At 37.4% G+C, this 13,441-nt stretch overlaps 1 protein-coding gene and 1 long non-coding RNA gene across 3 annotated transcripts in view; both read left to right on the top strand.

Annotated features, from left to right (window-relative positions):
- Window positions 1-13,441, top strand: part of LOC138402826 (uncharacterized) — a 62,102-nt gene that overhangs the window by 48,111 nt on the left and 550 nt on the right. The gene's annotated exons all lie outside the window — the stretch shown is intronic.
- Window positions 467-13,389, top strand: mRNA-cap (mRNA capping enzyme). Of its 2 annotated transcripts, none has more exons than XM_034971966.2 (12): window positions 467-791; window positions 863-999; window positions 1,209-1,376; window positions 2,183-2,286; window positions 2,942-3,011; window positions 4,681-4,917; window positions 5,451-5,583; window positions 6,122-6,267; window positions 7,041-7,206; window positions 8,148-8,248; window positions 8,694-8,881; window positions 10,323-13,389. In XM_034971966.2, exons 1-12 carry the CDS (start codon window positions 606-608, stop codon window positions 10,445-10,447), a joined length of 1,761 nt encoding a protein of 586 aa, XP_034827857.1. In that variant the 5' UTR covers window positions 467-605; the 3' UTR covers window positions 10,448-13,389. The 2 variants fall into 2 exon arrangements, with proteins under 2 accessions (XP_034827857.1, XP_034827850.1); XM_034971959.2 differs by having other exon boundaries at window positions 2,939-3,011.

Below are 13,441 nucleotides of genomic sequence, written 5' to 3'. Positions count from 1 at the left end.
ATTTGTATTAAACGTTTTTTATTTGAAAACAAGTAAATAACTCATGAGAAATACAATTACGCCACGAATTCTCAAAGTTAGTTTTGCAACTAAAGTTGCATTCCTTGTATGTATTCTTGAAAAAAACCAGTTACACGATAAGGGACAAAAAAATAGGTCTCTTTTTATCACATTAGTGACTTCATCTGTGCTCTCTTTTTAGTGTGAATGAGAAAGCAAACGTTCCTGTATCTACCTTTACCTCTCTCTACGTGTTGGTTGTAACAATGGTTGTACCAAAGAATTTGTATACGTCTGGCTGAATGAGCGCAGGAATGTCTATGGTGGCAATAGCCCTTTTGATCGTATCGTACCGCGTAGGTACCTATCTGTAACCAATTTGACATATTTGTGGTCTTGACTTGACATTTGACATTCGTTGGTCATTGGATTGTCAATGTCACAGACCAATAACATATAGTGTCATTTGTCATTGTTATTTTCTAGACTAGTAATTTTCCGTAATTTTTTTTAACAATGAAGCTGTTTTGATAACCGTATTATTTGTAATTCATTAAGTATTAAATTAATGAACTAACTGTGTACATCTGCCACAGCTCGTGACCATGTCGGACAGAAATCCAGGCCCTATCCCAAGTCGTTGGTTGAAATGTCCAAGGAAAGCCACGGGTCTGTTCGCAGACCAGTTTTTGGCCTTTAAAACTCCTCTTGATTCACGCTACAATGATAAGGTTCAGGATATATACCGTTTCACGCCTACTATGCTATTTGACAGTGTAAAAAGTTTTAAGGTAAGTGAACTTTTTGACACAATTTGCAGGGCAGTTCTTCGCGATGTTGACGTGTGAGAATTCGGTTTCAGAGAAAGCTCGGCCTCTGGATCGACCTGACGAACACGTCCCGATTCTATGATAAATCGGAGATAGAGAGGAGGGATTGTAAATATGTTAAAATGCAATGTCGTGGTCACGGCGAAACACCTTCGGCGCAACAAACACAGTACGTAAAATATTTTTTTAATTATTTCTATAAACATGTATTACCACTGCCTTAGCTTTATATCAAACGTGTTTATAAAAATTTCGTTTTTGAGATTATCCAAAATAAACATGAACTCAACATGGCGGGGGAATTTAATTCATAATTATTATGTATTGAATAGTGTATATAAGTTAACAATAAAGATAATGAGGGGTAATTATTTTCAGACAATTCATACAAATAGTAAGTAGCTTTATGAATCAGAAGCCAAATGAAATTATTGGTGTGCACTGTACACATGGCTTCAACAGGACTGGGTTCCTCATAGTTTCTTACATGGTGGAGCAGCTAGACTTCAGTGTGGAGGCAGCTCTCTTGGAGTTTGCTAAAAAAAGGTTAGGTTTGTTTTAATTTGCTAGCATATAATATGTTAGACCTCTTGATTATTGCTTTAAAACAGCAAGAATATTTGTATCTTTTTTTTAAAAGAATTAATTGAAAATAATTTTAGAGCTACCCATGGTCATGGTATGTAATGTTTAACACTTTTAAACTAAAATAAGTTTGTCTTTTCTTTTTCTTATTACTTACTAGCTGATGCCCGCATCATTGCGTGGATTTAGGTTTTTAAAAATCCAGTGGCAACTCTTTCTTTTTCCGGGATAAAAAGAAGCCTATGTCACTCTCCTTAACTCTATCCATGCAAAAAATCACGTCTATACATTGCTCTGTTGCGACGTGAAGGACAAATCAACATATAAACACACTTTCGCATTCATAATAAGGGTAGTGATTACTCAAAGATGCAAGTACTCTAAAATCAGTAGATATCAGAATTACCATCAATAGTCTAAACCCTAATAAAGTTTTAAAATGATATCCAAAATTTGTAGATTGTATCATTGCAATTGTAAGAGTGCAATCAGTACCCTTAATATAAATGCAAAAGTGTGTTTGTTTGTTGGTTTGTCCTTCAATCACGTTACAACAGTGCAACGGATTGACATGATTTTTTGCAGGGGTATAGATAAAGAGATGGAGAGTGACATAGGCTACTTTTTATCCCAGAAAATCAAAGAGTTCCCACAGGTTTTAAAAAAACCGAATTCCACACGGATGAAGTCACGGGCATCAGCTAGTTTTTTATAATACAATGGATTCAAGACTAGTGATTAGAAAGTTCAAAGTAAACTAATTTCAGAGCTCCAGGGATTTATAAGCAGGACTACATAGAAGAACTGTATAGACGATATGACGATGTCAAAGATATGATATCTGCGCCCGAGAGGCCAGAATGGTGCAATGGTGGGTTAATTAAAATACTACTAAAGTATTTGTTTTTAGGGTTCTGTTCCTCAAAAAGAAAACCCTCATAGGATCACTTTGTTGTCTGTCCATCTTTCGTGTCTGTCAAGAAAATCTATAGGGTATTTCCCGTTGTCCTAGGATCATGAAATTTGGCAGGTAGGTAGATCTTATAGCACAAGTAAAGGAATAAATCCGAAAAAAGTGAATTTGTGGTTACATCACAAAAAAATATCAAAATGTGGTCATGAACAAATAATATTAGTATTTTCAATTCTCAAAATAAGATAACTATACTAAGTGGGATATAATATGAAAGGGCTTTACCTCTACATTCTAAAACAGATTTTTATTTATTTTTATGCATAGTAGTTTTTGATTTATCCTGCAAAATGTCGAAAAAATACGACTAGTACGAAACCCTCGGTGCGCGAGTCTGACTTGCACTTGGCGGGTTTTTACTTTTAAAAGTCTTTGTACTACCCAGGTGATCAAATGTACCAATGGCTGAACCCAAGTTTAGTTTTCAAAAAAATACAACTGCTATTGGGGGCACTAAACCATATTCTTGGAGTGTTGCATTTGAGATGAAATAATTGCTGAATTAAATTTTGAGAAATCAAAATTGTAAATCATTTTTTTTTATTTTCAGAAGAAGAAGAAGTGGACTATGATGATGATGATGCACCGAGTAACTCACAGAGTGCATCTGTACAAAGTTCCAAGTAAGTGGCATATCAGGCACCATCTCCATAGACAAGATAATTAGAATTAGAATTTATTTATTAATCACTTAAGTCTACAAAAAATATTTTACAAAAACAATATAATAATTAATTATGAGTAAAATATGTGTAAACGAAAATAACACAAATACAAATACAAATACAAATTTCTTTATTGCGAATATGGGTAAACAGTTGAGATGTTACAAAAACAAAAAGGTACAGCCAAATTCTGCCTATTAGCATGCAATATGTTATGTTATACCTAGCATCGTGTACATAGTTCTGATAATATTACTCATACATATTTTATTGTGTAAAAATAAGGTAAAAATGTGTCTGGTAGTGAAATATGTCAAATCTGAATAAAATGTCAAATAGTCGGATAAGAACAATGTTGAGTTAAAATGACGTTATTATTCAAAATTTTAAGTTAATGTAATGGGGTTCCTATGTATATTAAATAAAAGTAAATCGTGCATTAAGTAATCACTAAATTATGCTCGATTCATTAAGATACTCCTTAATAGAATAATAAGCTTTGCTTATCAAAAATGTCTTTAGTGATGTTTTAAAACTGGTCATGGGTAGTTTCTTTATCTCATTTGATACTTTGTTATAAGTATTAATTGCGAGACAAACTATGCTTTTTTGCATTTTCGCTGTCTTCGAATGTTGTGCACGCAATCTTAATGGGTGTCTCCTGTTATTAATATTTTTAAATAAATCGAGGTTGCCGTGTACAAAAACAGCTGTCTCATAAACAAAAAGCGAGGGAAATGTCAAAATCTGCAGGTCCCTAAAATGTGGCTGTCAGTCCAGTGCATGTTTCGTATTGCTCGGATGCACCTTTTCTGGGCCTTAAAAACTCTCTCACGGTCAACAGAGTTACCCCAGAACATAATGCCGTATCTAAGTGTTGACTCAACCTATCCAAAATATTCTGTACGCAGCGTTTGCATATCAGCTCTTTTATTTAGTTTATAAAGGGCATAAGAAAACTTATATAATTTGTTACAAATAATAACACCAACGATAAAACTGCATTAGTGAAACACTGTGTCGCAATTCTATCGCCCAACCCTGGAGAGATGAAACTTATCACGTACTTGACTAATAAATATAACTATTTACTAGAAATAGCAATAAAATAAATAATAATACAAAAACAATAAATACGTAACATTCATTAAGTAAATCAAAGTAAGAGCTAAAAATTGATAAAAACAAATTAACATGCAACAACGAGAAATCTATCTAAACAAGAAATAATCGCTGCAATAGTCTCGCCGTGTCACAAAATTCAATACAAACTCTGTGGGCATATCTCCACAGGACGATACTATCGTGGCGATAGTGGCGACACTCTCTCGTCCGGGAGATGGCGAGAGCCTTGTAGTTAGAAACTTTCTTTGTTATAATCATAGTATTAACTAGCTTATGCTCACGACTTCGTCCGCGTGGACTACACAAACTTCAACCCACTATTTCATCCTCTGAGGGGTTGAATTTTTAAAAATCCTTTCTTAGCGGATGCCTACGTCATAATATCTATCTGCATGCCAAATTTCTGCCTGATCCGTCCAGTAGTTTGAGCTGTGCGTTGAAACACTCCAATCTTCAGTATGCATCGCACGTAATACTAAAGCCATAATTTTGTTTGACCCAGTGGTCACAGCAGAAAGAAACGCCGTATAAAGAACAAGGAGTTCATGGCTGGTGTGAGCGGGGTGTCACTCTTCGAAGTGGAACCCAGAGCTACAGAGGTCCAGAAGAAAGCTAAAGAGTTCTGCAAGTGGACCGGCAAGGAGTTCCCTGGAGCCCAGCCTGTTTCCATGGACATGCAGAATATATCGTACCTGCACGACAAGCCTTATAGAGTGTCTTGGAAGGCCGACGGCGTTAGGTATGTAACCTATGTTAACTTAGATTATTTACCTAAGTAATCTAATATATTAATGAACTAGCTGATGCCCGCGATTTCGTACGCGTGGATTTAGGTTTTATAAATCCCGTGGGAACCCTTTGATTTTCCGGGATAAAAAGTAGCCTGTCACTCTCCAGGTCTTAAACTATACCCATGCAAAAATCACGTCGATTCGTTGCTCCGTTGCGACGTGATTGAAGGACAAAACAACAAACAAACATACTTTCGCATTTATAATAAGGATACTGATCAGGTGGAGCTTGCGACAATTGTAATAGTGATATAATTATTGCGTTCTGGAACCTACTAATAACTGCATTGATTTGCAAAATTACTATTAGGTACCTAATTATTATTTTTAACATTTCTGATATACTATAGTAGCCATTGAGTTTAATCACATGATATTTTATTGGTTTTTAAGATTTAAATGAAAATGATTTTCCGGTTCGTGATTTTTGTGATACACTGCTTTTTAGATATATTATGATTTATGATACATTGGTTTTCAGATACATGATGTTAATTGACGGCAAAGACGAGGTTTACATGATAGACAGAGACAACTGCGTGTTCAAGGTGCACAACCTGCAGTTCCTGCACAATAAGGACGACAGGCATCTGAAGAACACTCTGCTTGATGGTGTAAGTACTACTACATGACTCATGATAATTGAACATAGACAAGACTAAGTGAATATAATAGACAGGACTAAGTGTACTAATAGACAGGACTGAGTGGATGTGATAACAGGATTAATTGAACATGATAGACAAGTCTAAATGAACATAACAGACAGGACTTAGTGAACATGACAAGACTAAATGAATGTGATAGACAAGATTAAGTGAATATGATAGGCAGGACTAAGTAAACTAATAGACAGGACTGAGTGGACATGATAGACGGGACTAAGTGAACATGATACACAGAACTAACTGAACAAAATAGACAGAATTAAGTGAACATGGTAGACAAGATCAAATGAACATGATAGACAAGACAATATGGTAGACAGGACTAAGCAAACATGATAGACAGGATTATTTGTAAGTGATAGACTTGACTAAGTGAATATGATAGACAAGACCAAGTGAAGTAATAGACAGGAATAAGTGGAGATAATAGACACAAATATGATAGACAGGATGAGGTGGATATGATAGAAAGTTGTGTTTCCAGGAGCTAGTAATAGACAAAGTAGATGGTGTGGAGAAGCCGCGCTACCTGTGCTACGACATCATCCGCTTCGACAACATCAACGTGGGCAAAGAGCCCTTCCACCCCGTCCGGCTGCACTGCATAGAAAACGAGATTATTAAGCCTAGGTGAGTCATACCACAGTCTAAAGAGATATGCCCAACGAAGACGTCTTAACAGAGCAACCCTACAATGTGACAGTGGCAACCGACAAAACTCGGCAGAAGAAAAAAACTTCTTTTTATTAGGCGGGTAACTGATATTACTCAAACTGTGTGCTTAGTATGAGATTTCACGTTACACTGACGAGTGACGTTTATACAATTCGACCGTCGAAACACTTCAGCGGAAAAGTAAAATGGCCCTTAATTGCTAGCTCAAGTTAGTTAAAGCCAGCGTTCCAAGCGGAAACGATGTGAAATGAAAATCATAAGGATGTGAAGTCAAAAATTCATTTGTTAACTCAAGAAACTTTAGGTCCATTTTACCTGAGGTTACGGTTTCTATCTCGAATTCTGTCATCAGATTTTGCTCAAACATCGCGTGTAAGCGTATGTAATTTTAATGAGGCTATTTTTAATTTAAACACGGCACGGTGTCGTTATCTTGTGGTGTTAATCATGAAATGACCTCCATTTTCATATCCAAAAAGGCATATGCGAAAGTGTGTCTGTCTGTCTGTCTGCTAGCCTTTCACGGCCCATCCGTTCAACTGATTTTGACGAAATTTGGTACAGAGATGGCTTGCATCCCGGGGAAGGACATAGGCTACTTTTTATGCCGAAAAATTAAAGAGTTCCCTCGGGATTTTTAAAACCTAAAATAAAACTAAATATTCCTCTAGTATTTATATTCCTAACTCATCAGCTATTATTGATACAGTAGGTATACCATATTGCAGGCACAGAGCAATAACGGAGGGCAGGATAGCGAAGGAGCGCGAGCCGTTCGGCGTGATCCTGAAGGGGTTCTGGGATGTCACCATGGCGGGGCAACTGCTGGATGACAAGTTCGCGCGCACGCTTCACCACGAGCCCGACGGACTCATCTTCCAGCCTTCCAAAGAGGTAGAGTATCAGCAACAGCAGTGACGTAGGGCAGGATAGCGAAGGAGCGCGAGCCGTTCGGCGTGATCCTGGAGGGGTTCTGGGATGTCACCATGGCGGGGCAACTGCTGGATGACAAGTTTGCGCGCACGCTTCACCACGAGCCCGACGGACTCATCTTCCAGCCTTCCAAAGAGGTAGAGTATCAGCAACAGCAGTGACGTAGGGCAGGATAGCGAAGGAGCGCGAGCCGTTCGGCGTGATCCTGGAGGGGTTCTGGGATGTCACCATGGCGGGGCAACTGCTGGATGACAAGTTTGCGCGCACGCTTCACCACGAGCCCGACGGACTCATCTTCCAGCCTTCCAAAGAGGTAGAGTATCAGTAACAGTGCAGGCACTCCTCAATCCTCGTCGAGTTGGGTGTCTCGCTAGGATTTTGGAATGAGCTCAGGTGGCTGGAGTTATCCGGCGGGAAGCCGCACCAAAGGTCTCACGTACGACGAACGGCTGCTTCTAAGTACGGAAAAGAAAGCCAGGAAGAGAAAAAGAACAGTACAGGCACTGCAGTGACGTAAGCCTCGATAGTAAAGGTCAATATTTTTAAAGTAAAACTTCTTTAGGCGCAATTTGAGAGAGTAACCAAAAATTTTCGGATGGACTCACTCACCGAAAATGGCCGTCAAAGAGATTAGTAAAACCAAGCAGTTTAGTGTCATAAATTTTACTTAAGCGTAAAGGTTACTCTACTATTTGAAAAAAAATCGGCCTGTTGGAGTTCACTGCTGGACGTAGCCTTTTTTCACCACGCACAGTCCTCCACCTTCTTTTTTTTTAACTGGCTTTACGGCTCTGGGTTCTAGCCCTTTTAAGCCTGGTAGTTAGTGCAATATACCATGAATTTTTTTCATATTACTTTACTCTCTTCCGCCTTCTGTCTTTTTATGATATAATTAATTTCAGCCGTACGTGCCCGGGCCTTGTGCGGACGTACTGAAGTGGAAGCCGAGCAACATGAACAGTGTCGACTTTAAGCTGAAGATCACTATTGACACAAGACCCGGGTAAGTCCTCGCGATATTGCGGAAAACCCCTGGATCTAATTTATACAAGAGCATACACTTAGTGACCATAGACCATATACTAGTGAAGCAAATGAAAAAAAAAACTAAAGCAGGTTCTTTATATTTCTGGTCAGGCTTTGACTATTGTCCGTTCATCGTAACTTGACGCGTGAGAATAAATTATTGGCACCAATCTTTGTTTGCTTTATTCCTTAGAAATTAGGGCTTATCATTGTGTGATTTGCAATGGTGCCAACATATTCTCACGCGTCAAGTTACGATGAACGAACAATACTTCCCTTGACAAAGGACCCCGGATGGGTTTGAAACTAGTCGGGCTAACGTCGACTAAATACGTGAGTATAGGCTGTTGAGAGGTATTTTGTATAATGGAAATCACTCACGATATTTTAAACGCTAAAACAATACTTCCACTTGTTTTTAGTATGTTGCCAAAGAAGATCGGTTGCTTGTACACGGGCGGTGACACGTTCTTCGCCACGATGCGCGTCACCAAAGCCATACGGGAGCTCAACAACAAGATCATCGAGTGCAAGGTCGAGAACAACGAGTGGGTGTTCATGCGCGAGCGCACCGACAAGAGCTTCCCCAACAGCTACAATACTGCCAAATGTACGTAGTTTTTTTTTTAATATTGCGTGGATTTGACCTGCAGCTCGTTCCAGCCATGTGCGGGACTACAATTACTTCTTATATAAGTATAATATTGTATATCAAATGTTTGAAAAGAGCAACCGCCGAGTTTCTTGCTTGTTCTTCTCGGTAGGAAAGGCATTCCGAACCAGTGGTAGATGCATTTGACGATTCAAAAGTACTTGTAAAAGTTTAATTGAATAAAAAATATTTTCATTTTCATAATAAATAAAATTGTTGCCATTCAGTTTGGAAGTATTTTTGAAAAAAAAATATTTTTTATTTAAAAAAACTTTTACAAGTGAACTACCAAAAACAATCAGCAACAAGCTCGGTAGTTGCTCTTTTCAAATATTCAAGTAACTTTAGGGATTGAATTCTCAAAAGGCCTTTCTTAGCAGATGTCTCTCTCATAATAGGCTACTTGACTCATATCTAATTTCGTCCAATAAATGATTATTTATTATAGTATTTTGCGTAAGACAACGAAATATATCAATAACAATTATTAAAAACGCAGGATGGATATATAAATCCAATTTAAAAAAATACAGTTTTTATTTTTATTTGAAACGCAGAAAACGCTGTCAGCCATAATGTGACGTCATTAAATATGTAAACAAAGAAATTTCATCCCTATGTAAACTAGTATAGAAGTCATGTTTATTAAACTTTGGGAAGTTATGCTGTTGTTTACAAATGCATGACGTCAGAGCACAGATAATCTATCGGCCAAACATGGCCGACAGTGTTTTCACCTGTCTAAGAAAAATATATTTTTAAATTAAAGTTTTACGGTTTTTAGGGCGCAAAAAAATATAGTGTTAATTTTTTTGATCTAATAGGACAAATATCAACCATTTAAGACCTACTTAAAAAAAGTGTCAACTAGCCTATTGCTATCTGCATGTCAAATTTCAGCCTCATCTGTCCAGTAACTTGAGATGTGCGTTGATAAATCAGTCAGTCAGTCAAAGTTGTGTAAAGGAAAGTCCAATAATGAGGCCGATTCTCTTGTACACAATCTCTATACTAAACTAAATTAACAGGTCTAAACCTGCTGCTATCCTTTTCCGCAAGAAACATTATGACAGGGATAGCAATAGATTTAGACGTGTCATTTTAGTTTAGTTTAGAGATTGTGTACAAGAGAATCCGCCCCAATATACCTGCAAAATGTATGAAGATAAAAATTATGTTCTGTGGCACATGACATATAATATGATAGTAATATATTCAAAATACGAAAGTGTACCTGTTTGTCTGTGTCGTTTACCCAATTTTTACGTTGCAAGCCTGCATTCCGGAAACGGACAAAAGTTCCTACGGGATTTTTAAAAACCTACATCTACATGGACCAAGTCGCGAGCATCGTTTAGTGATATAATGTATGTGAGTTGTAATAAATGTTTGTTTACAGCGGTCTTCGAGAGTATAAAGAACCCAGTGACTCAGGAGTTCCTACTGGATTACATCGACAAGCACAGATTCATGGACGACTCGGACCGGATGCCGCCGCCCGCCAAACGCGTGCGCAGTAGATAGGCATAGCTAACTATTTATACTAATTAATGGTACTGGTTCTGAACACAACTAAATTTTAGAGTGTTCACATCCTTTTCTTACTAATGTAATACGAAAAGGACAGATACAGCTTGACAGGTTTAAATTTAATTTAAGACTGTCAAACTTCGTAAGTTTGTAGGTGGCAGTAAAATTTAGGGTCTCTAAATTTTAAATTAATTTCCCGTCCTTGTTTAGCAGTACTAAAAAAAGGATGCAGATACTCTAAATTTAGTTTAAAGAAAAACATCAGAATCGACGCCAATTGCTAATTATTTATACAATAAAATGGAGAAATCTCCACCTTATGAAAATCCATGATATGGCTGGTTCATATTGTTCCAGTCTAAGTTGCCTTCCATTAAGCAGCTAATAAAAGTAACTATTTCTCAATTATATTGCAAAGCATCCGTTTTGATAAAATAAGGCCGGTTGACATTAATCCAGTAGGTACCTAAATCCAGTAAGTTCTTTTATGCGCTAGACTGGAAATTGAATAAATGCCATCGTCTAAAAACGAGGCCAAACTTGAGTCCCTACATTGCATTCAATTTTATATTAAACTCCAGTTTGTGTCAAACTGCGAATCAAAATGCGTCGTTTACATTCTCATTAGTAGATAACGTGACTGAAATTACTCTAATTTCAGCCTTAATAGGGAATTTAGAATTAATTTATTTTGATGTTTTTGTATGAATTGTCACTCAGTGCCCACTTTGCACAAAACTAATAACAGTTCACCGTGCTTGGAATAACGTGAATCATCCATTGTTTCTGTCATTCATTAACTCATTACACTCGCAGGCATATAAGTTGCAACGGCGTTTGTAACAATATGTCTAAGAATTCTGTGACACTGGCTTATCTCTATAAGACTCCAATGGGCTGGATTGAAGACAACTTCTTTAGCTGGGTTGGATACCTAACTACATTCATCACTTTGCAACTAGCAATACATCACTAGAACAGTTCACTGGACTTACACATACATGAACAATTCGCTACTGGAATACTTCTGGCATAATGTGAACCAGCCATTATGTTAGATAGTTTAATTTAGTTGTTACAGTAAACCAAGACAAATTATAAATCATAATAATATGACATCACTTGTTTGGTTGAAAGTGCCTTTTGTTTTATCATTTGCCTTTATTTATTTATTTTATTCTGGAGTATAAAATTATTATACAATGCTCAATAGATACTTATTTTTTATTACGATTATAAATATAAAAAATATGAAACTCCTAAATTCAATATTTTGAGTCTACACTGGGAAAATTTCCTTATTTTTCGCTTTTCAAAGTGTTTCATTTCAAAAGGGATAATTAATTTTCCCGATTTCGGTAAGAATTTCGCAGTTTTCAGTAGGTAAATCGATAAAAAGTCCTCCCTTTTTAATGGACATATTTTGGGAAGAAAGAATCGGAAGAAAATTTCTCTCAATGTAATTTCTCTCAAATCCATAATCATCTTATGTTGTATGTATATAATGTATTTAATTTATTGTTTATTTATAGGTTACTTACCATACTGGTGCGCTTTCAACTTGTTTTATATGCATGCGCTAACTACCCAAACGTATGCTTCGGCAGATTACACGACGCATACCTCTACACCAGTTGAAAGCACACCAGACCATGTAGCTGATTTTTCAATCGTTAGGAAACCTATACTCTATCCGCGGAAAGAATTAATTAGAGCGCTCCCTCTGTTACGTAATCCCATACAAATGATAGAGACAAAAATCTCAGAGGGCGTTAACCAATTTGAGTCACCAACAATCGCGCACATGATTTCAAAAACCATTCGAAATTCAATTAGAAAACATAGTAACGTTTGTGATTGATTGGGGGCTCAAAATGGTTAACGCCCACTGAGATTTTTGTCTCTATCATTTGTATGGGATTACGTAATAGAGAGAGCGCTATACTAACTTCTTTCCGCGGATAGAGTAGGTATAACTAAGGGATAAACTTGACAGATTTCATGACCGAAAACTCAAAAGTCAAACTTATTCCTCAGAGATTTATTTGACGATCGATAAATTAGCCCTTGATTGAATACGGAATCAAATTCTTGTAACGGCATAATCCTATGCCTTACGCTGGAAATTTACTGCGTGTTGTGTTGTGATGTGTCAGAAGAATATCGGATTCATACATTTAGTACGACACAAGGCATCACAAATCACAATAAACCGCTCCACTCTTAGTGTGTATCACTCTCTAAACTAACTATACTAAATGTATGAAACCGATATGCTCTTGACGCGTCACGACACAACACGACACGCTAGTATATTTCTGACTATAGTATTTCACAAACTGTAAACAGTTGATAAAGTACGCGTCACGAAAGTTGACAAAGTTGACGGTTACATCAACTATGCGGGTCCGCCGCGACCTAATATAATAAGCTTTTTACCGCACCTTATTAATTCTGTAACTTTTTTGACAAGCGACTTTTGTGTAAAATCGCGATCTGTCATGCAAAATTGTCATCAGTGGCGGATTTGCCCTAAGACCCAGTAGGCCCGGGCCTAGGGCGGCCAGGTATAATGGGCGGCCAATCATGAAAAAAATTCACTGATGTTAATTATGATAAAAGTTGGAAATAAAAAAAATCGTTAAGTATGTAGTCTATTATCATGAGTGCTAAGAAAGGGGCGGCTGGTACCTACTTACTAGATGGCCTGGGGCCTAGGGCGGCCAAGACTACAAATCCGCCACTGATTGTCATGTTGGCACTGACATGTTGATACGATAGCAGCTGCAGGCTGCAGGTCGATTCAGGTTTTCCGGACCCGTAGATGGTCGATTACGGAAAAGCTGCATCAACCATTGCTACAATCTCAATTGTTGTGATTGGCCAATTTTATTGTATGTTTGCAACAATGCATTGTAGCCAATAGCGAGTGTCACTTTATACTGTGGCTCTACCGCGGTTGTTTGACAGCTACAATGTCACGATCGC

Source organism: Maniola hyperantus, chromosome 1 (assembly GCF_902806685.2).
Source record: "Maniola hyperantus chromosome 1, iAphHyp1.2, whole genome shotgun sequence".
NCBI classification, from domain to species: Eukaryota; Metazoa; Arthropoda; class Insecta; order Lepidoptera; family Nymphalidae; genus Maniola; species Maniola hyperantus.
The sequence above is the reverse complement of the archived record's forward strand: the minus strand, read 5'-3'. Positions and strand labels throughout refer to the sequence as shown.

Coding starts and splice junctions, on each gene's coding strand:
- mRNA-cap (XM_034971959.2), top strand. CDS start 606: ATGTCGGACAGAAATCCAGGCCCTATCCCAAGTCGTTGGTTGAAATGT. Junction 792..862: donor ACAGTGTAAAAAGTTTTAAG/GTAAGTGAACTT, acceptor ATTCGGTTTCAG/AGAAAGCTCGGCCTCTGGAT. Junction 7,207..8,147: donor TCTTCCAGCCTTCCAAAGAG/GTAGAGTATCAG, acceptor AATTAATTTCAG/CCGTACGTGCCCGGGCCTTG.